Source organism: Acinonyx jubatus, chromosome D3 (genome assembly GCF_027475565.1).
Source record: "Acinonyx jubatus isolate Ajub_Pintada_27869175 chromosome D3, VMU_Ajub_asm_v1.0, whole genome shotgun sequence".
In the NCBI taxonomy this organism is placed as follows: domain Eukaryota; kingdom Metazoa; phylum Chordata; class Mammalia; order Carnivora; family Felidae; genus Acinonyx; species Acinonyx jubatus.
Genome location: NC_069392.1, coordinates 28,942,340 through 28,966,342, shown reverse-complemented (window position 1 = coordinate 28,966,342; position 24,003 = coordinate 28,942,340). Strand labels below are relative to the sequence as shown.

Genomic DNA, 24,003 nt, shown 5'->3' with positions numbered 1-24,003 from the left:
ACCACTCTTCCTGCACCCCGAGGGGAGGTTCCATCCCCAATCTGGCCCTGAGCTCTGAAGGGAGGCCACTGTTAGGACCAAAGGCCAGGCTGGGACACTGCTCAGATGTTGCAAAAGCAGTGTCCCCAGGCAAATGCCTCAGCCCTGTGAGACAGGCTAAAGAGGGGATACTGGCCAGCTGAGGATCCACAAAGCCCCATAGCCTCACATGGTTAGAAGAAACAAACGCCAGTCATTCCCTTTTGGGACAGTTTTGCTTTATGCATTCAATCAAGGCTCACCCTTAAAGCCACAGCTTAGCTACCACCTGAAAGGTACACAACAGGCAGTGGCCACATGGAGGTGGCATCAGTACAGGCTCCACCTGCCCTCTGCAGCCACAGCATGGCTGTGTGCACACAACACTCACACCCACATAGGAGGGACAGAGGAAGGACACGGGGAGGCTGCAGCAAAGCTCGCTGCCTCTATTAACGTGTGCACGAAGCTTTGGTTCACAATGGCGCATCTGGCTGTTCTGAGAGCAAACACAGTCAAATGATTATTCACAGCTGCAGACAGGAGGCAAGACAGAAGCAAGTGTCTAATTACAGCAACTTGATTTAAAGGTTTTGTTTATAAACGTCAACACAGAAGCCAACCTCAGTCACATAGGTGGCAAGGGAGGGATACACTGTGGGTGGCACACAAGACCCAACATTGTCTTCCTGAAAACAAATGCCATCAACACCAACCACGGGGGACATGATGGAGAACAGGCACACCCGTGGAATGTGACAATGCAACCCAGCACTGGGCTCCTGCAGCTGACAGTGCACCATGAGCACACAGCACCCTGAGCAGGCCCTGGTGACAGGGAACTGATGACTACCTGTACCTTGCACATGGGGACAACCAAGGGCCCTAAGCACACCCACATCCTCGGGGTTCAGGGCAGGAACACACTTATCCCTGCACTGGTCCACAGGAGCCACTTGGAAAACACAGGCTGCTGGTCAAAGTAATGGATGCATAGGGCAACTGCCCTTGAAATCCAGTGAAGCCATTGTCACAGGGAAGACAGCCACCGTCCATGTGTTTATGCCAGGTCTGGAGAAGAGCGCCACTTTGTGATCACGGATGGATTGCACTGAGGGTCCTTATTTCCTCTTTTAAAATCCCCGTGCTAAAATGCATTAACTTGTTTATATCTGCTACGTGACTCCAAATCTACCTTCTACTCTCACTGTAAAAGTTTCTTTCCAAATGCTAAAATTTCATAAAAGCTTTAAAAATTGATGGGTGGACAGATGGACTTGACTGTGCAAAAATCATTAGTAAAAAGTTGCCAGAGGCCAGTGAAGGTGAGGGGCCTCAGTGTCTTAAGAAGGCGTGTTTTTAGGACATTAAGACTTACTCAAAAATGGACCGCACGCCAACCCAGGACCAGGGCAACAAGCCAGGCATAACACTGGCAATGCATTTCAAGGATGGCAAATAATCACCTTGAGGGTTTGCCTACAATCTCTGAAAAATAGTTCTGATTCTAAAATTGTGTTTATTTTAAACCAAAAAGGTCTGAAATACTCCTTCCTGTTGTAACCTTTTCAGAGAAAAAGGGAAAACACAAGAGGCAGGGAAGGGGATGGGGGTCCCAGCGTGCGCCTTCTGACCAGGTCCCTGCAGTGGTCTGCGGGAACCCTGGGCACAGGGTACCACAGAACTTTGCCACCACTTTCTCATTTTATCTGACATTTGTCAGTGCATGTTATGTACTGACACACATGAAAACCTTCATCAAACCAGTCTGCAGCAAGTCCACATAAGCAGAGGTTATCCACAGTTATTGTCAAGCTCTTGGCTTCCACCTGTGTGGACAAGCAGAGTCCATCCTTGAACACGCCCACTCAGACCTGTGGGCGGCCCCCAAGGAAGAGCTTCGTGGCCCTGTTGTCCCCATGCACCAGAGCCCCACCCCTCTGGCCCTGATGGCAGAAGCCTGGCCGCAGGGGAGGAACTCAGATCGGAGGCCCGAGGCTGCAGAGTGAGTGGCGTGAGGTCTCCCTGGCAGCAGAGCTGGCAGTCCCCGCGCCTGACCCTGCTGCCTCCCTCATACGTCCACAGTGCACAGGGGCTCGCCACCAGGCTGGGCAGACGCCACAATAGACATCTTGGGTTTCTTTCGTGTCTCCTCCTGAAAGAACAACAAAGGTCAGGGATGCCAACAAAGTAGGAACATGTGGCCAAGCGCAACTTCAGGCAAGAGGCTCCTAAGGCAGGGTGGATATGTGAGGGGGCAAGCTCAGCACAGTGGTACCAGGTAGCCTCTGGAATAGGAGGGCACCACTGCTTTGCACTACACCACATGAGAAGGAAGGAAGGTCTGAGGAGTGGACCAGATAGGGGCTGGCTGGGTCTCCCTGGATGCCATCTCCGAGAACTGTGTGCTGGTGCTTCCCTGGGAAGCAGACCACACACCCAGAAGTGAAGGGCCAAGGAAGTTACAGCCACCAGGGACAATCACGTAGGTGGTTCTCTCTCCCCATCCCAACTTGAGGGCAGGTTCTCTCTCCCCGCCCCAACTTGAGGTATCTCCTGGACCAGAAAGGCCAAACATACAACAGATTCTCATTCCCCACCTCCCTCTCCCCGGGGTTTTATATAGGCCTCCAGGCAAATACCACAGCTTCACAAGGTCCTAGCCTAGAAGACCCTCAGGCAAGTGGTTTTAGGAAGCTTCATCGGGACTGAGCCTTACCCAGGTTCAATGTTGTGTGAACCATGCTCCTCCCTCACAGAAATGACAAGGACCCAAAGAAGAGGCGGCCCAGGATGGCAGTCTGTGTCCCACAAGACCCTGAGAATGGGAGGCCTGGCTGGTATAACGTCCCTGCCTTCAAACTGAGTACTGAGTGGAAATACCCAGAAGACAGGTCCTTCACAACCACAGGCCAGGGCTGAGAGTTCTATAATGTAACTAAAAAGTGAATTGATCTGATGCAAATGTCATGAATGCTGAAACGCAAGGAAAAGCACATCTACCCTAGAAGTGTTGAGGCTGACTTCCCTCCCACAGCTGCCAACGTGGCTGTGCTAGGTGCCCCTCCCCTCCCTTGAAGGCAAGAGGATGAGGGTGCGGAGGGGCCTTTGGTGCTGGCCGGGCCTGCACACTCACCCTCTCCTCAGCCAGCCTCTTCATCTCCTCCTGTAGTTTGCTCAGGATGTGCAGGTTTGGCTTGTTCTTCTTGGCATACTGCTGCAGCTCAATCACACTTTTGTCCGAGGTCTCCTGGGGAGCACAGCACCTTGCTCTCAGGACTGCCTGGGGCAGGCCCCACAGACATATTACGGCCAGCAGCCAGAGCTGCACTCCCAACCCACACCTGGCAGCTGACACAGCCACAGAGAACGCAGACCAGTCCCAGTCCACAGCTGCCCAGCTCACTTTCTGACCATACTACCCCCACTTCTGCCTCACCCTGAGCAGGCAGAAGCCACAGCCTCTTCCCTTCATGGGGCAAAGGCATCCTGGCACCCAGCTGCCTCCACTCCTACCATCGGCTGGGCACTCGTACTGCCCAGACCCTCAGAGTGGAACGATCAGAGTACGGCCTCCACCAGCAGGGACAGCATGCTGCCCGATGGGATAAACCCTGGCACTGGGGCCCAGCTGGGAGCCCATCAGCCCTAGACACTGCGCTCTCTGCATATCTGCAAACCCTCCAACTTTGAGAACAGGATCAAGCTGTCCTGAGGCCCTTCCTGTCTGAAAAGGCCATCTCTGAGGCCGCCTGCCGTGCCTTCGAGTGTCAGACTCCACCTGTCCTCCAAAAGATACAGGCTGAGGCTGTGCCTAGACTGGACGCTCATCCTCCAACTTAGGGAGAGTTCCCACTCACAGGCCAAAGCAGGCTTTTCTCAATCTTAGCCCAAACAAGATACAGCACAAAAGTAAAGGCACATGAAGGCAGAAATCAGCCTCATCTGCAGTCATTGGAGTTTTCTCAGCAACACATATCTGGAGGTTCCTCTCTAAGCACCCTGGGGGCCCAGTGTCACCTCCTTAGATGCCACATGGCCACCCCTCCCCTCACTGGGATGCAGGTAACCCAGACTATTTCTGGAAACATCAGGGTAAAAATAAACGTAAACACCTCCCAGGACTTCCCTCCACCCCACAAAACATACAAACCTAAGGGTACTGGTTTAAATCTCTTGATCTCGGCAAAACATCAGAAACTAAACACATGACGTGCACAGGTGTTTAGTTAAAAAAAACTGGTGTTCATAAGCAGGAAGAGGTGGCCTGCATCTCTTACTCTCCCTTAAGCTTCTAGGGGTCCTCAAATTAATCCAAGGGCTTGCAGTTCCGGTGTGGGGGAAGGGGAGACACCAGGTCTCAGCTCAGAAGCTTCCTCTCCACTGGGGCTGGCAGCACTCACCACCTGTACCTCCTGCTGGGCAGGCTCACCCCACATAGCCAGAGCCAGGCCTAGGCTTCTCAGGGAGGGAGACACAGCATGAATGACCACCTCCCACCCCCAAGGTCACAGACATGGCCCAGCAGAGCGCCTGAGAAGCAGCCTTGAACAAGAGCAGAGCTGCCCAACACTATCTCCGGTGACAGCAGGACCTCAAACAGGTGTGCCACGGTGGAGGGAGGATGATAAGCACAGAGGCTGCCCTAGGTCCTGGGGAGGAGCCTGGTTACCTGCTTGACCATCTTGCTGCTTTCGCGACCATACATGCGCAATAAAGACCCCCAATTCTTGACATGTGGATGCAGCAGCTGAAGGATTTTCTGAGAGGCTAACTGTTTTCCAACTCTCTTATTCTTACCTGTGAGGAAGGAAGAGGAAATGTAGAGAGGGAGTCACTAGAACATTCAGCTGTCAACATGGCCACCTTGCCTAGAGAGGAGACACACCTGCCATTCCCCCACCCAGCAAACGGCATGTTCTACAGGAGGGGGTACAGACGTCTTCCACCACTGCAGTGGGCACTGGAGTCTTACAAAGCTGAGACCAGGACCCACCCTAACCCCATTTAGCAGAACAGCTCCCTCAAAGGCTTCAGAAAATCAGAATGGGCCCAAGGTCATAACTTACAAGGCCTCCCTCCCACCACACCCTACACTTCCAGAGATACAGACAAGCAAAACAAGTACCATGAAGCACATAGCCCAAGGCTCCTTGGGGACAGGCACAGGGGAGGGACGCTCTGCCAGAAAGCCCAGAGGAGTTTCCAGAGGGTGTATGAACTTTGAAAGAGGAGTTTCTATGTATGCAGAGGGAAGGTGGGGCCAGGGAGCAGAGTGGGTCTGAGTGCCAGGAGATGCCTATGGCCAGACAGACCAAGGTGGCCACACTTCCCAGATAGGGAGGTCAATGGTGCCAGCACTCCTTCTATGCCACACCTGCCTGCTCCAGAAGGTGTCTCAGTGAGGACTAATATCTGCTGAATCACAGGGGACACCCAGGTCTGTGAGTTCTGTGATTTTCCCAAGGCCAACTTGTGTGTTACTTTCTAATTTACATAGCACTGGTTTTGTGTTTATAGTAGTCATACAAAGTTTTCTTTTAAAATAAAGTTGTTTTCAGAAGTGGTTACTTTAGGGGTGCCTGGATGGCTCAGTCAATTAAGCATCTGACTCTTGATTTCAGTTCAGGTCACGACCTCAGTGTGTGAGTTTGAGCCCCACGTCAGATTCTGCACTGACAGTGCAAAGCCTGCTTGGGATTCTCTGTCTCCCTCTTTCTCTGCCCTTCCCCCCACTCATACATGGCACACTCTCTCAAAAATAAACATTAAAAGATAAGATAAGATAAAATAAAATGTAGTTATTTCAAAAACCAAATTCAGTGGGGCGCCTGGGTGGCTCAGTCAGTTAAGCATCCACTGGCTCAGGTCACGATCTCATGGTTTGTGAGTTCGAGTCCTGGATCAGGCTCTATGTTGACAGCTAGCTCAGAGCCTGGAGCCTGTCTTCAGATTCTGTGTCTCCCTCTGTCTCTCTGTCCCTCCCCTGCTCACACACTCTCTCTCTCTCTCAAAAATAAACATAAAAAAAATTTTTTTAAATAAAGAAGTTAAAAATAAATAACCAACCAAATTTGGTAAATACTGCAGGTGGTGTACACAAAGACCAGAAATGGGGCAGGCATATCACCCAGCACAGGGACACAGAGTAGGGCAGGGCAAGGGCTCTGCTGCCATTCTAGGACATCCCTCCTCCTGCCACAGGGACCATGGGCTGGATGGGGCACTAGTGGCAGGGAGGGGGAAAACATGGCCTAGCCAAAGTGACCAGCCCAAGCCCAGGAACTAGGAGGATAGGGTTGGTACAGGCAGGACTACCACAGTCCCACCTCAGAGTGACAGGCTTTCAGACAGAGGTCGATAGATGCCAGTGGACACGGAGGACTGCGGGTGGTCAGCACACAAGGCAGGAGCTTGGGAGTGATGCCAGGGTAGTGGCCTGAGACTAAGCCCCAGAGGCTCAGGGCTCCCAGACAGGCCACATGGCAGTGTGCAACCTCCCCAGTGGTCAAGGGAAATTGCAGTGGGGTGACAGGGAGGAGGGAGGCAGTCCTTACACCAGCCGCGCACTGTGTGTTTGCCGCACGCCATGACATATTCACTCTTCTGGTTTTTACCAGGAACCACTTCAAACTTGATGGATGTATCACCCATTCCATGGTTTCTTAAAGGAAAAACATAGACAACCAGTGCCATCAGCTGAGGACGAAGAAATGACAGCTTCAGGATAGGCTTTAAAGGCTCAATGAAGACAATGCCAACCCTTTCCCCAAACCGCACATCTCAGCTGAAAAGGAGGGGATTCTCCTGATCCGATCTCACAGGCTCTGACTGACCAGCAGGCACAGGGGCTCCTGTGCACACAGGGAATACTTGCAATGGCTTGGCCTTTAGCATCACCTCTTGAACCAGGATAAACAGCTAGTAAAGACATTGGGCACCAAAAGAAAAGCCCCCACACAACCCTACTCAGAAGGGGAAGCACCCGCCCTACCTTTTAAGGCACTCGTGAAGGATCTGATAGGGAGACAACAGTCCGGCCTTGCTGGTCAGCTCGTAGACCCGTGAGTCCTCGATACTGATGTGGTTAAAATACTACAAAACAAAGCAGCCACTCCTAAGTGCTGGACCGAGCCTGCTGGCCTCACGGAGCTGTTCCCCATGCTGTCTGCTTCCCCCAGAAGCTTCCTGTCATCTTTACTGCCTTGAAGAGCACATTGCGCCCCCACCTCATTGTCCAGCGGCCCCTCTGAGACAGGACAAGCAGTGCTGTGCTAGGTTGGAGAGTATGCTGCAACGGGGTGGCAAAGCCTGGTGCTGCCTGGGAGCCTTTTCTGAATCTGAGTCTGATCAATTAGAAATCTAAAGACAGACAACCTTAGAAAAAAATTTTGAAGATCATCATAAATGAGATTATAGAAGACAAAAGGTAAATCAGACAAAAGAGATGCACTCTAAAAAGGCCAAGCTCTCTGAAGGCTGTGAAGGGCCTGGCCTGGCTCCTGTTTCAAACACAGAGTCATCCTGTCCTAGCTCTGAGACCAACTGCTATGCCCAGAGAACAGAACAACTAAAGAGTTAATGGGAAACCACTTAACCAGTTGAGGGGAAAAAAGAGAAGTTCTGCACAACAGTGGCAGGCAGCAGCCAGGAGGCAGCGTTGACCCCAACCAGACTTGGGCCTCTGCTGAGCCGCCCTCTGTGAACGGAGGATGTGGCCTAGTTCACTCAGCACAGCCCACCTCCCTGGTGGGGACTGCTGGGCTTCTGGGGTTGCCATAGCAAGGTACCACCAAGTGGGTGGCTTATTTATTTTTTCACAATTCTGGAGGCCAGAAGTCCCAAAGCAAGGTGTCAGCAGGCCATATTCCCTTTGAAACCTCTATGAGAGATTCTTTCTGGACCTTCCCAGGTTTTGGCAGCACCAAGCTTTCTTTAGCATCACTCCCAACTCCACCCAGCCCTCTCTCCACTTCCCACCCTCTTCTTACAAGAACATAACACTTATAAGAACACTACTCTGGGCAGGGAGGCAGGGGTTCCTCTCTCAGCGGACTGTGACTGAGTCAAGGAAAGCAAGGTGCCATTTCTAAAGGGAATTGCTGATTCTGGTGAGCTAGAAATCTCCCTACTCTCATTTGGCTACAGTTTCCAACAGGTCCCCACAAGATACCTCCACTTACGAGCATCTGCATCAGCATGGATCAGTTTCCAGGGAAAGTTATTCACCAAGACATCAGGCCCTAGACCTTAGTGGCTAGCCAGGCAGCCGACCCATCCATGGTGGCTGGCTCTCTCATTTCAGCCTTTTGATAACCCAGTCTCTAACCAGCAGTCGGCACCTGGGCTGTGGACCTGTGGTCAGACTGAGCAAGACCACCTGTGTACCCACGATCCTCCCTGACAGAGCCGAGGCAGACATACACATGGCAGAAGAACACACACTAAGAAGCCCAAAGATATCCAACAGACGCTGGCAAAGGCCCATACCACAATTACCTGCACCAAGAGCCACAGTCACATGTTGCAGGTTAACCTGCAAGGAGCATATAGAGACTATAGTACAAAGGGCAGAAGTGGCCCAATGACAACAGTACAGAAGAAGTTTGGATCACTGGTGCCCAACAGATACTGAAAGACCCTGAGAGAGCACCACAGACAGACCAGCACCCATAAACCCAACAATTTAAATAAAATGGACCAATTCCTTGAAAGGTGCAAATTACCCAAACTGCTCTATTCAAGAAGTTGAACTTGTAGTTAAAAGGTCCCTTCAAAGAAAACTCCACACTCAGATCGTTTCATTGGCAACAACTACCAAATATTTAAGAAAAAAAAAATGATACCAATTCTAGACAATCTTTCAAAACACCACAAGAGGAGGGACAATTGCCAATTCATTTTATGATGTTAGCAGTACCCTTATTAACACCAAAGAGAACTACAAACTAATAATCCTCATAAACACAGGTGTAAAAATCCTACATAGAGTATTAGCAATTTGTAACCATTAACACATAAAAACAAATCTATGCCATGCCCAAGAAAGGACTTAGCCCAGGAATGCGTTAAAAAAAAAAAAAAAAAAAAAAAATCAATCAACATAATACATTATATCAACAAATTAAGGAGGAAAAAGTCTGTAATATCAATTGGTAAGGAATAGAAGAATCCTTCCTCAACCTGATAGAGGGCATCAACAAACAACTAACACCTAACATCATATTCAATGGTCAGAGACTGTATGCTTCACCCCAAGATCAGGAACAAGACAAGGATGTCCACTCTCCCCACTGCTACTCAACATGTAATGGAGCTTCTAGTCAGAGTAGTAAGGCAAGAAAAAGAAACAAAAGGCATCTAGATTGGAAAGGAAGAAATCAAACCATCACAGTCAACCTGGTCTGTACACAGAAATCCCAAAGAAATCTACAGAAAAACTACTGGAACTAATAAAGCAGTTCAGCAAAGCCACAAGACATACGATCAATATACGACAGTAAATGAGATTGCTATACACTAGCAATCAACAGAACTGAAACTGAAGTGCTACTCACAACAGCTCCAAAACACATGTGAAATACTCAAGTCCAAATCTAGTAAAACATGTGAAAGATCTGCATACTAAAAATGACCAAACACTAATAAAAGACATCAAAGACTTCAATAAATGGAGAGATACACTGGGTTTGTGAACTGAAAGACTCAATACTGTTAGGAAGTCCATTCTCTCCAAATTTATCTACAGATGTAACACAATTCCAATCAAAATCTCAACAGAACTTTTTGTACTAACATACTGTTTCTATACGGAAGGGAAAAGTAGCTGGAGTAACCAAAAAGTGCTTTTGAAAAAGAACAAAGTTTGAGGGTTCGCACGGATTCCAAGAATTCATGTCATCAAGAAGGTATGGCATTGGTGAAAGGTCACACAGATCAAGGAGACAGAGTACAGAGATAGACCCCCACACACATGCTCATCTGGCTCGACAGACATGCAAAGGCACCCAGTTGGACATATACTTATCATACAGCCCAGCAAGGCCATCTTGGGTGCTTAGCTACACTCACGTGGAAAACCGGAGAGCCTCACAGCAGCCAAATGCTAATCACCCAAAAATGGAAATGCACTCAACACCCCTCAAGTGAGAAGAACATACTAGGCACTGCCCTGCAATAGGCACACTCAGCAGCAAAAATTACCCAACCATCGACACCAGCACCAACACAGATGATTCTCAAGTGCATCACTGAGTTGGAGCTTGGTTCTAAGGCTACCTCCCCTGTGACTCCACTGATAAGACATTTGGGAATTGGCTAACCTACAGAGATAGCTCAGTGACTACCAGGGTAAAAAGAAAGTTTTGACTACAAAGGGGCACAAGGGGCAGTTTAAGAAAACTGGGAGGGGGAGAACATTTGAAAATGTCTTGATTGTGCTGTTGGTTATATGACAAAACTACACGTTTCAAAATTCACAGAAGTGTACCAAAAAGTGCATTTACCACTCTATAATTTTTTTAAATTTTTTGAGAAAGTGAGCAACTGTGAACACACACGAGCAGGGGAGGGACACAGGGAGAGGGAGAGAGAGAATCCCAAGTAGGCTCCACACTATCAGTATTGAGCCTGATGGAGGGCTCAATCTCATGACCTGAGCCAAAATTAAGAGTCGGACACTTAACCAATCGAGCCACCTAAGTGCCCTGAACTCTCTATTAAAACCTAAATTGGTCGGGGGCGGGGGAAGGGAACCAAAAAAAACCAAGTCACTAATGCCTAAATTCTAGAACAAGCATGAACCAACCACAACCCACAGCTACCTAAAAAGCTATAAAATACTAAGAAGAAATCACCCCAGGTCTTGTGAAAAGGTTCAGTACCAGTTCTGCTCATCTGTTAATCAACACCAAACATGCTATGCCCTGAGCCTCTGCTTCCATGGCAATTCTAGAATTCTGGATATTCTATATCCACACCACCATTGCATGTGGACTTTGTGCCACTGTACCTCAAGGACAGCAGTGCATAGCGAGAGCTCCCAAAGAACCAGGGCCTGCCCAGCCAACCTTGGCATCCTGCCCCCACAGCTGGAACTCTGGAGCCACACCTCCTCCACAAGGGCACCACCACCCACCCACCAAGCTACTGACAAGGATGTGACAGAAACACTGTCACAATTTTTCAGGAGCAAGACAGCAATTCCTATCAGTCATGATTGTGCTGCTCTAGTACCTTCAACCTGACAGAAAAGCTACTTTCTTCTCTGAAAAATTTTAAAATGGGAAATAAGTACACACATATACAATTAAATTCTAAGTGTGAAGAAAAACCTCTCCAGAGGATGAGGACATTTTTGGTCATCAGACACATATCTGGTCCTTGTATCCAGTTCAGGGAGCGCCTAAAACTTTAGAATTTCCTAATAGGAGTATCTTTTGTTATTCAAAGGAATCCCTCTGGACCTCATCTGAGTTTATGCTAATTAGGCATGGTGGGGGGCAGAGCCTAGACAGCTTCATGAGGGGGCTGGTCACCAGAAAGACCAACCATGATTAAGCACCTCTTCATCTGGCTGTCCATTTGTATTCCTAATAATAAACCAGTAAACGTAAGGAGTTTCCCTGAGTTCTGAGAGCAAATTCTAAAAAAGTTCTCATTCAAGCAAATTAATGAACCCAAGGGAAGTCACGGAAACCCCTGAATCTGTAGTTGGCTGGTCAATGTGGGTGGCCTGCGCACCCCATTTGTGGCTGGAATGTGAAGTGTGGGCAGTCTTTTGGAACTGAGCCAACTCCATGTAAATAGTGTAAGAACTGAGCAAAGTTGCAGACACCTAGCTGGTGTCAGAGAATTGGAGAACCAACATGAAAAAGTCCCTTGTGTGTACAAGGGAACTTTTATACCTGGGATTTCCGAGCTGCCCACATAGCCTCCTCTACCTGGGAAGACCTCCTCTCTCAAGCTTGCCTTTTCTTTTTTTTTTTTAATTTTTTAATGTTTATTTATTTTTTAGAGAGAGAGACAGAGTGTGAGTGGGGTAGGAGCAGAGATAGAGAGGGAGACCTAGAATCCGAAACAGGCTCCAGGCTCCGATCTGTCAGTACAGAGCCTGCTGTGGGGCCAGAACTCGGGACCAGCGAGATCATGACCTAGGCTGAAGTTGGACACCCAACCAACTGAGCCACCCAGGCACCCCTCTCAGGCTACTTTCTGATGTTATTTCTGGAAAGATCCCTCACTTTCCAGAAGAGCCCCAGAGTACATGGCCAGATCCTGAATCTTCCTACTATCCAGCACAACCTGAGGCACAAATTCCAGAAACCTGCAGTCTCTGTCACAGCAGATGCCTCACTAGAGGTGCTGATGTAAAAGGCTCCAGGGACAAGGGTGCAGCCACAATGACCTTACAGACTGTACAGGGCAGGAGGAAAGGTGGAAAATGAAAGAACTGAGCACAAAGACTGCCAGCTGGTCATCATCAAAACCATGCACTCTAGAGAAGAGGTAACCACCAGTCTCTGACCACCAAGCATGAGGTAGAGACAGGGTTGACATCACAGTCTGGGGCAAGCTTGTAGCCCTCCAAGAGTGTATACCACCAGACAGCCACATATGAGGCCACATGCAGGTGGTGGGACTGCAAAAAGCAGCTGGGACAGAGCAGGTAACTGGAGCGACAGACCACTCTTCAACACACAAGGCTGGGAGAGCCATGGAACACCCCTGGGTCCCTAAGCTGGCCAGAATGAAACTGGGAGGTCCCTGCTTAGGGAACTACAATGGTGCCAAATACAAAAGTGAACTAAAGCCAACAGTAAGCACAGAGACTTTCAGATTAAAAACTGGACTGAAATGCTAATTCATTCAGTTAATAACCAACCAAGCCAGATGCTGGTATCTTAGAGGCCACAACACTAAATGGAGACCATCTTGGATCTTATCTTGAAACCAGGTGTTCCTAACACTTGCTGTACTAACCCTGGAGAATTTTCCATTATCTCAACATGTCAAAAATTTCTTAAATCAACTATAATTTACTGAGTTACTTTAAACTTTACCACAATAGCCATAGGCAGTGGGGCATGGGTGCTGCATGCTTAGACAGGTAAGACACACATCCCCACTGCATTGGGCAACAGCAGAGGCTACTGAGATGAGCTGCTATGACAAAGCAAAGCTCCATCTTCCAAAAAGGCTGCTGGAGCCGCACATCCCCTGCTTGCCTAGGCCAAGCTGACTCCCAGCACCAGAACCATAGCTACCCCTTCCAGTTTCTGCTACCCCGTATCAGAGAATGGTGGTGTGCAACCTATATAGCCCATGCATCATCAACTGCAACAACCAATCCTAAGGGCCTTGGCAGGCTATGGGTAGAGGTGTAGGTAACAAGTTCTCCAACATGCCTTGGAAGCCTCCCTGAACAACCACTGTTCCATAGTTAGGTTATTGAGAAATAAAGTTGAAAATGTGATTTTTCCTGGAGGAGCTAGCCTTCTTGAGATTTTGTTTGCTGAGTGGGCTCTGTGATCTGTCTATGGCCCATCTATGACAATAAAGCACAAAAAATAGACACCCGAGTGCAATTTAAACTGCCATGGGCACTTTACCATATTTTAGAATAGTCTCAGTCTAAAAAGATTGGAAAAAATGTTTAGTTTTTTTAACGTCAATTTATTTTCGAGAGAGTGTGCACGCATACGAGTAGGGGAGGGGCAGAGAGAAAAGACAGAGGATCAGAAAAAGGCTCCTCGCTGATAGGAGAGCCCAATGTGGGGCTTGAAACCATGAGATCATGACTTGAGCTGAAGTCAGACTTAACCAACTGAGTCACCCAGGTGAATACTGTTTTATATTTTGTCTTTTTTGTTGTTGAAAAAAAGTTTTAAACGCAGCCTATACCAGTTCTAGGGTGACAGAATAAAAAAACCTCCAAATTTTGCTCCTCCACAGGATCAACAAGAACACTGACTAAAACTGTCAAAATCAACTTTTTCAGAATTCTGGAAATTAAAGACAACAATCTGGGGAGCATTTATTCAAGAAAAAAATGGCTGAATTTTGCTAAGAACAATGAGCTTTGTAGCATTTTATTTATAAAATTTGGCCCATTCCTGTCTTCTCTTCCCAGCTCTGTGGTAGCCTTGGGAACCAGCAAGGCTGGTTCACTGAAGAAGGCAAACTGGTTCCCCAACACCCCAAGCCCAGAGAACCACTGCTGTCTGGTCCGTGTGGCAGCTCTACAGAAAAGCTCATTGTAAAACTTGCCTTTATGCGACCCAACTCAGAGTTCATTCGGGGAAAACAGCCCAATTCCCCAGGAAATCTATCAAAAATAATCAGTGGCAACTGTTTCATACTGCAGTTGCCTGAGGCTGGGATACCAGCTGGCAAGCAAGAGGCAGGTCAGAAAACATAAAAGGAAAAAGCTAGAGAATGAGATGCCCTTAAGAGGCTTTGAAAAGCTCCAACTTGTCTGGAGATCTAGGTGGCCACTTGCATGCCCAGGAAAGACCTAGGAAGGCCCAAATCTCCTGATTGACTCAGAAGCTCTGTGCAAGTGGGAAGGAAGTAAAGGCTAAGGCACAATGTCAACTACTAGAGCATTAAAGGTGACCCCAACACGCATAAAGAGGCTGGGAGACTTACTGATTTAGGTCAGGAAATCTCTGACTTGGATTTCACAAAATAGTCTAGGAAAGTCACACTATTATGGGTTGAATTCTGTCCACCCACATATTGATAGGCTGAAATCCTAACTTCCAGTACCTCATTATATAACCTTTTTTGCAGATAAGGTCCTTACAGACATAATCAAGTTAAAATGAGGTCATTAGGGTGGGCCCTAATCCAATATGACTACTGTCCCTATAAACAGATTCAGAAACAAACACACAGTACAAGGAGAAGGACTGTTATCAGTTATCTCCAACTGTTATCTCCAAACAGAGAGAGGCCTGAAAGAGATCTTTCTCTCCTAGCCTTCAGAAGAAACCAACCTTGCTGACACCTTGAGTTTAGATGTCCAGTCTCCAGAGCTGTGAGGCAAGAAATATGTCCTTGGGATGTCTGGGTGGTTCAGTCGGTTAAGGGTCTGACTTCAGTTCAGGGCATGATCTTGTGGTTAGTGGGTTTGAGTACTGCATCAGGCTCTGTGCTAACAGTTCAGAGCGTGTAGCCTGCTTCAGACTCTATGTCTCCCCCTCTCTCTCTGCCCCTCCCCTGCTTGTGCTCTCTCAAAAATGATAAATATTTTTTTAAAAAAATTATCCTCTAACTGGTAATCTTGATATCCACAGTTGCCACATTATTTAAAATGCCCAGGTTTGGGGCGCCTGGGTGGCTCAGTCGGTTAAGCGGCCGACTTTGGCCCAGGTCACAGTCTCTCGCGGTCCGTGAGTTCGAGCCCCGCGTCGGGCTCTGTGCTGACAGCTCAGAGCCTGGAGCCTGTTTCAGATTCTGTGTCTCCCTCTCTCTCTGACCCTCCCCCGTTCATGCTTTGTCTCTCTCTGTCTCAAAAATAAAATAAACATTAAAAAAAAAAAAATTAAAAAAAATAAAATAAAATGCCCAGGTTTAACGAGACATGAACTAAAACACAAATGTATATGCCGTACAAGATGAAGAAAAGTAGTCAATACAAACCATCCTTAAGGAGGGGCACCTGGGTGGCTTGGTCAGTTAAGGGTCCAACTCCTGATTTTGGCTCAGGTCATGATCTCACAGTTCGTGGGATCGAGCCCCACATCAGGCTCTGCGCTGACAGCTTGGAGCCTGCTTGGGATTCTCTCCTTCTCTCTCTGCCCCTCCCCCACTCAAGTGCTCATGCATATGCTTGCACACTCTCTCAAGATAAACATTAAAAAATAAATAAAATACACCAGCTATAATATGCTCAAAAAACTAAAACAAACAACCACATCTAAGAATTAAAGGAAAGCATAAGAACAGTATCTCACCAGACTATCAATTAAGACAAAGAAAATAAGTAAATAAATAACAGTGCCCCATAGACCTGTGGGATACCATGAGTGTACTAGGTTACCTATAATGGGATTCCCAGAAAAAGAGGATACTAAAGGGCAAAAAAAATTATGAGAAAATAAAGGCTGAAACTTCTTAAAGATGGAAAACATTACGTATCCAAGAAGCTCAACAAATTCCAAAAAGAATAAACTAAAGAAATCTATACCTACACATTTCTGTCAAAGGCCAAAGACAAAATCTGAAAACAGTACGAGAAACTCATCAATAACATGATTCTCAGTAAGATTAACAGCCAATTTCTCATTCCTTATAGAGGCCAGAAGGCAGACAGATCACCACTATGAAGAAAAACAATGTCAACTAAGAATTCTATATGCAGAGGTGCCTGGGTGGCTCAGTGAGTTAAGCGTCCAACTCTTGATTTTGGCTCAGGTCATGATCTCACGGTTGTTAACTTTGAGCCCCGCACAGGGCTCTGCACTGAGTGTGGAGCCTGCTTGGGATTCTTGCTCTCTCTCCCTCTCTCTTTGCCCCTCCCTGGTTCTCTCTCAAAGTAAATAAATAAACTGAAAAAAAATTCTATACCCAGCCAGCAAAACTATGCTTCAAAAAGAGAATCATTAAGGGACACCTGGGTGGCTCAGTCAGTTAAGCGTCCAGCTGCAGCTCAGGTCATGATCTTATGGTTCATGGGTTTGAGCACCCACATCAGGCTCTGTCCCGACAGCTCAGAGCCTGGCACCTGCTTCAGATTCTGTCTCCCCCTCTCTCTCTGCCCCTCACCCACTCATACTCTCTCTCTCTCTCAAAAAATAACCATTAAAAAAAAATTTTTTTTTAAAGGGAATTGTTAAGACATTCTCAGATAAACAAAAATTGAGAGAATCCACAGGTAATAGAACTGCCCTCCAAGAAATACTGAAGAGCCTTCAGGCCAAAATAAAAGGACACTGTAGACCATAAACAAATTGAGGACATTACAAAAAATAAAGCTAACTACGGTAAATAAAAGACAATATAAACATACATTGTTTCTAATTCTGTTTTTCCTTTCTGAATTAAAGGACAACTATATAGAGGCGTCTGGGTGGCTCAGTTGACTCAGAGTCCAATTTTGACTTAGGCCATGATCTCACAACTTGTCAGTTCAAGCCCAACATCAGGTTCTGCCTGAAGCCTGCTTTGGATTCTGTGTCTCCCTCTCTCTCCCCCTCCCCCGTTAGCAGTCTGTCTCTGTCTATCAAAAATAAACCAACATTGGGGCGCCTGGGTGGCTCAGTCGGTTAAGGGTCCGACTTCAGCTCAGGTCACGATCTCGCGGTCCGTGAGTTTGAGCCCCGCGTTGGGCTCTGGGCTGATGGCTCAGAGCCTGGAGCCTGCTTCCAATTCTGTGTCTCCCTCTCTCTCTGCCCCTCCCCCATTCATGCTCTGTCTCTGTCTCAAAAATAAACATTAAAAAAAAAAGAGAAAAAAAAGAGAAAAGAAAAAAATAAACCAACATTAAAAAAAATAGATTTAGGGGCGCCTGGGTGGCTCCATCGGTTAAGCATCCAACTTCAGCTCACGGCATGATCTCACGGTTCGTGGGTTCGAGCCCTGTGTCAGGTTCTGTGCTGGCAGCTCAGAGCCCGGAGCCTACTTCGGATTCTGTGTCTCCCTCTCTCTCTGACCCTCCCTTACTCATGGTCTGTCTCTCTCAAAAATAAACATTAAAAAAAAAAAAAAAAGATTTAAAGACAACTACGTAAAACAATAATTATAAATCCATGTTTGTGGACACACAACATACAGAGAGGTAATTTGTGACAACATAACCATAAAGGTGATGGTAAATAGAGCTATAGGAGCAAAATTTTTATATACAACTGAAGTTAGTTGGCATTAGTCCAAACTAGATTGTTTTCAGTTTAGATATTACTGTTATACCCTATGACAATCACTAAGAAAATAACTTAAAAATATACAGGGAGGGGCGCCTGGGTGGCTCAGTTGGTTAAGTGTCCGACTTCGGCTCAGGTCATGATCACACGGCTTGTGAGTTCAAGCCCCACGTCAGGCTCCAGAGCCTGGAGCCTGCTTCAGATTCTGTGTCTCCCTCTCTCTCTTGCCCCTACCCTGCTCACGCTGTCTCTCAAAAATAAATAAATGTTAAAAAAATTTAAAAATATATGTATATACAGTGAAAGAAACAAGAGAATTAAAGTGGTACATTAGAAAGTATTTAAAACAGAAGAGGCAGTAACGAAGGAACTGAGGAACAAAAAGACATAAAACAGAAAGCAAACAGTGTAATGGTATATATCAATTCTACCTTATCAGTAATTACATTTCAATTGACTAAGTCCCTCCAAAAAGAAAAAAAAAAAAAAGAAAAAAAAGTTGATTAACTTTATTTAAAAGGGGCACCTGGCTGGCTTAGTCGGTGGGGCATGTGACTTTTGATCTTACGCTTGTAAATTCAAGCCCTGCATTGGGTGCAGAGATTACTTAAAAATAAAATCTTTCAAAAAAAAATTGATTAAACTCTGATCAAAAGGCAGAGATTTGACAGAATGCATAGAAACAAAACCCAGTTTTATGCTGTGTAGGAGAAACACAATTCAGGTTCAAACACACAGACGGGTTAAAGGTAAAAGGATGGAAAGACATATCAGAAAGTAGGAATGACTGGGTGCCTGGGTGGCTCAGTCAGTTAACCGTCTGACTTCAGCTCAGGTCATGATCTGATGGTTCATGAGTTCAAGCCCCACATTGGGCTCTGTGCTGGCAGCTCAGAGCCTGGAGCCTGCTTTGGATTCTGTGTCTCCCTCTCTCTCTGCCCCTCCCTGCTAACACTCTGTCTCTCTCTCAAAAATAAACAAATATTAAAAATTAAAAAAAAAAAAAAACGTAGGAATGACTATATCAGAGAAAACTGACTCTAAGACACTAAGACAAAACCTGTTACTAAAGATAAAGGATATTTAATAATAACAAAGAGTCCATCCATCAAGGTGACATAACCATTATAAACATTAAATAGAACTGACTTCTGGTTTGAACACTTGTGACACCAAATGAATGTGTTTCCACACCAAGCCGTTCTAATTCTAACTGCCAGGAGTTAGAGCAGATCCTGCAGATTAAGGGCTCAGTCCTACAAGACTATTGCCACCACTTGCCACTAACCTCAAGTCCAGGTTGTCACCTGTGCTTCTGACTGAGCAGCTATATACTGGCGGTTCCCAACCCTTCCTCCGTTTTACTTCCTAGAGCCCTGCTTTATTACAAAAGGATATAACTTAGAAACAGCCAGATGGAAAAGATAAATAGGGCAAGTATAAAAGAAGGGGTACAGAGCTTCCATGCCTTCTCTGAGCCTGCCATCTTTTCAGCATCTCAATGTGTTCATCAACCAAGAAGCTCTCTGAACCCCTTCAGTTAAGAGTTTTTTAATGGAGGCTTCACTATACAGGCATAACTGATTACCTCATTGGCCATTAGCAATTAGCTCAACATCCAGTGCCTCCCCCCAAACACACAGGAGGGGGAGGCCCCTGAAAGTCCCAACCCTCTAATTAGATGGTAAATTCCCTGGGCAACCAGCTCCCACCCAAAGGAATGGTCCAAAAGCTACTTCATTAACATAAACTCAGATGTGGTTGAAAGGAGCCTGTTAAGGGGTGCCCGAGTGGCTCAGTCAGTTAAGCATCTGACTTAGGCTCAGGTCATGATTTCACAGTTTGTGAGTTTGAGCGCAGCTTCAGGCAAATTCGAGCCCCACTTCGGGCTCTGCACTGTCATTGTTGTGTGGGATTCCCTTTCTCTCTGCCCCTCATGAGATTCTCTCTCTCCCTCTCTCTCATAAATAAATAAATAGGAAAAAAATCTTAAAAAAAGGAGTCTGTTAAAAATAACAAAAAACATTCACCTTTATCAACCTGCAGCTTTTTAAAAAAATGGGGACAAAAAACACATTAATGTACTGTATTACATTAGAAGCTCTGCACCAGGAACCAAGAACAAAGACCAAACATACATTTCTAATTACCTCCCAATACCACCAACATATATGTAGCTACCAACAGCCCCAAAATACATGAAGCAAAAACAGAATTGAAAGAAGCTATAATTCAATAACAACAGCAGAAGACTCCAATACCCACATTCAAGAACGGATAGAAGAACTAGGCAGAAGACCAACAAAGGAAGATAACACTATACACCAACTAGACCTAACAGGCATCTGGTTCACTCCATAGTACACTTGCATATAAAACATTCTCTAGGGCAAATCGTATGTTAGGTCATAAAACAAACTTCAATGAATTTAAAAGACTGACTGAAATCATACAAACTATGTTTTTGAACCACACTGGAATTAAAGATCAGTAACTAAAGAAAATTTGGGAAATTCACAAATAGATGGAAAGTAGACATTCCTAAAATAACCAATGGCTCAAGAAGAAACCACAAGAGAAATGAGAAAAACACTTTGAGGTGAACAAAAAATAGAACACACACTAGAGCTTATGGGCCGCAGTTAAAGTAGTACATAGAAAAAAATTTATAGCCCGAGCTCCAATATTTAGAAAGAAGATCTCAGGGGGCACCTGGGTGGCTGAGTCAGTTAAGCACCTGACTCTTGATTTCAGCTCAGGTCATGATCCCAGGGTTGTGGGATTGAGCCCTGAGCATGGAGCCTGCTTAAGAATCTCTCTCACACTCTCTACCTCTGCCCCTCTCCCCTACTCGTGTGGACTCTCTCTCTAAATAAATAAATAAATAAATAAATAATAAAATTAAATGGAATAAATAAAAAGAAAAGATTCCAATCAATACTCTGAAGACACTAGAAAAGAAAAACAAACTAAACCTAAGGTTGGCAGAAGAAAGGAAACAAAGGCTACAGCAGAAATAAATGAAACAGACAGTAACAAAGCTATTGTGTTGGGGGGGCGGGAATCAACAAAACCGGAAGTTAGATCTTTGAAAGATCAACAACACTGACAAACTTTAAATTGACCAAGAGAAAAAAAGAGGGACTCAACTACTAAAATCAGTAATGAAAGCAGGAGCAGCACAAACTTACCAAAACAACGTGGATCATAATGGAACACTATGAATAAATGTATGCCAAAGAATTAGTCTAGATCAAAATGAAAAATTCCTATAAAAACCCAAAGTTTCCAAACCAGCTCAAAAAGGAATAGGATATTTGAACAGAGGTAAAAGTGAAAAGATTGAATTAGTAATTAACTAACCTCAGACAAATTCAAGTCTGGACTCAGATGGTTTCACTGGTGAATTCTATCAAATGTTTAAAAAATTACTACCAACCTTTCACGAAATATTCCACACCAATAGTAGAGAAAGGAACACTTTCCACCTCATTCTGTAAAGACAGTATTACCCCAACACCAACACCAGACATCACAAGAAAACTACAGACAAGTATTCCTTATAAATATAGCTGCAAAAGTCCTTAAAATACCAGCACGCTAAATCCAGCAACACATCAAACTTACGTGCACCATGACTAAGTGGGATTTATCCCAGAAATCCAAGGTTGGTTTAACATTCAAAAACCTATGCAATATACCACCACATGACTAAAGTAAAAAACAAAAACCTGACAATCATTTCAGTACAAGCAGGAAAAACATCTGACAAAATCCAACATCCATTCCTAAAAAAAACTCCCAGCAAACCAAGAGCAGAAGGAAATTTCCTCAATCTGATAAAACCTACAGCTAAGACAGCATGGTAAATAAAAGAAGCCAGTCACAAAGGACCACATGTCATATGATTCCATTGGTATCAAGTGTCCAGAACTAGTAAATCCATCAAGACAGAGAGATTAGTGGTCGCCAGGGGTTGAGGGGCAAGGAACAGGGAGAATTAGGAGTGACTGCTAATGGGTATGGGGTTTCCTCCCAGAGAGATGAAAATATTCTAAGATTAGAACACTGCAAGCGATGATTGTACAACTCTGAATACACAAAAATCCACTCAACAGTACGGTTTAAAAGAGCAAAACTCATGGTATATAAATTACATATCAATAAAACTGTTAGAGAGGCTTCTGAGTGGCTCAGTTGCTTAAGCATCCGACTCTTGATCTTGGCTCAGGTCATGATCTCATGGTTTGAGTCTGAGCCCCACATTGGGCTCTGCACTGACAGCACAGAGCCTGCTTGGGATCCTCTCTCTCCCTTTCTGTCCCTCACTCATGCCCTCTCTCTCTAAAATAAACTTAAAAAAATATATTTTTAATGAACTTATAAAAAAGAACACCTTCCTCAGAATTTGAGAAGCCCTTACTACAAATATCCATTTTATCATATTTACCCAAGAAAGTTCACAAGTAGTTTTAAGTAGTTCTTAATACAAAGAACGACATAACTTTTACAGACAGTCTCAAAGTTTCATTCTCACCATGGATCTCCAGTCAGGGTAGAGCTGACGAACTCCCGTATACACTTATTATGCACATTCTTTACCACTCACTGCAAGACACGGGACAAAAATCTCTGACAAAAATAACACCTTTCCCCCTGTTTGCACAAAGACAAGCTAGTTTCCCCTTTTATAAAATATGAACAAAACAAAATCACCTAGAGCTTGGGTGACTAAATCCGTAAGCATAACCTGCACTAGTGAGGAGGGTGCGGTGTGGACACTGCACTGGGACCACAGCTCCAAACAGGGCAGGAACCCAACACTCACCTCAAGCTCTTCACTGTCTTTGGGCTTTTCCTCAGAGGTCTGTTTGACAAAGTCAGGGATAAGGATCTCCAGCGTAGCTCGGGCTATGAAAAGAAAAACCCCAAGGGTGAGGGCTCAGAGGAAAGCAAGGGCCCTGGGGAACAGCAAGCAGCACTTCACAGGCAGGGAGAGCAGAGGACGGGAGGTGCACATCCTAAACAAAGGAGGCCGTGGGACAAGCGTTAAGACTGTGGGCAGCCTTGTAAGCCACACCGAGCTGTGTGTACTCTTGCCCTGAGGTACTTGTAGCAGGCCAGTCAGCGAGGCCTGAGGAGTGAGCAGGCTGCTGAGTGTGGCAGGGAAAAGCAGAGCGATTGGACAGATACTTTGGAGAAAGCATCTGCAGTATGGAGCAGAGGGATGACTCAATGCTGAGCACAGGTTTCTGCGTGAGCAAGGCTGCCACTCACCACTGGGGTGGGGAAGTGGGGGGTGCTGCAGAACAGGGGAGGGGCAAAAGTCTGACCCTGCAGAGTTGTAGGTGCTGGCAAGACATCTGAGTGAGGTATCAAGAGAGCAGCTGGGGTCTGGGCAGAGAAGTGGATCCTTGCACATGGGGAGAGCAGAGCCCCACTGCCAGGACGTTTCCACTCCCACAATGAGCCCCACTCTGCTGGTTATGTGCCCCATGACCTTAGCAGCACCAGTTTGTTGAGCTGAAAAAGGCTTTTGTCAGTTTTCTGCCTAAAATGGACAGCAGGCCTTGAGGGAGAACCCGTGACGAAAGGATAGAAAGTAACATATTCTCCCAATCATCCTCAGCATACATCACCAAAGAAAGCAACTCCAAAGGAAATTCTGAGTCACATGAGCAAAAGCACTTTCACCACCCTCGAGACCTGGTGAGAATGTGATAAACCAACATGCTTCATGTTTTGGAAGACACAACAGAGAAACCTCAAGAATGGAATTGTGGGCACCAGTGTCTGGGTACACCCAACATGTACCATGCAATGTGCTCTACTCCCAAGAAGAGGTCAAGTAATCCTAATGGTGAGGCAGAACGGTTTCCATTTTAACCAGAAACATAGGCCTTCCCAGGGATCTGACAGGCTATGTTCGATGAATGGCGGTTTGAAGGACTCAGGAAATCGTCCTCGCACATGTCAAAACCACTCAAGGAGAATGCTGACTGCATATGTTTCCACCTGGTTGTCATCTCCTAAGATGCCCACGTTTTGCTCAGTTTAAATACAAACCCGCTCTAGTATGCGTGCTAGGCACAGCCTAGTCAGCTCTGTGAGTGGTGGG

At 46.0% G+C, this 24,003-nt stretch overlaps 1 protein-coding gene and 1 long non-coding RNA gene across 4 annotated transcripts in view; one reads left to right on the top strand and one right to left on the bottom strand.

Moving 5' to 3' along the window:
- Window positions 1–1,517: 1,517 nt before the first annotated feature.
- DGCR8 (DGCR8 microprocessor complex subunit) overlaps window positions 1,518–24,003 on the bottom strand; it is a 35,432-nt gene continuing 12,946 nt past the window's right edge. For all 3 annotated transcript variants that reach the window (XM_027049714.2, XM_053205833.1, XM_027049716.2), the window contains 6 exons: window positions 22,714–22,796; window positions 7,013–7,113; window positions 6,576–6,682; window positions 4,691–4,818; window positions 3,155–3,268; window positions 1,518–2,173 (listed from right to left, as the gene is read on the bottom strand). In XM_027049714.2, the coding sequence (XP_026905515.1) occupies window positions 2,090–2,173; window positions 3,155–3,268; window positions 4,691–4,818; window positions 6,576–6,682; window positions 7,013–7,113; window positions 22,714–22,796 (617 nt within the window). In that variant the 3' untranslated portion in view covers window positions 1,518–2,089. The remainder of the gene's footprint in view (window positions 2,174–3,154; window positions 3,269–4,690; window positions 4,819–6,575; window positions 6,683–7,012; window positions 7,114–22,713; window positions 22,797–24,003) is intronic.
- LOC128312373 (uncharacterized) lies at window positions 2,092–17,840 on the top strand. The gene is made up of 2 exons (XR_008291591.1): window positions 2,092–15,342; window positions 15,593–17,840. It is a non-coding gene; the product is annotated as an uncharacterized LOC128312373 (long non-coding RNA).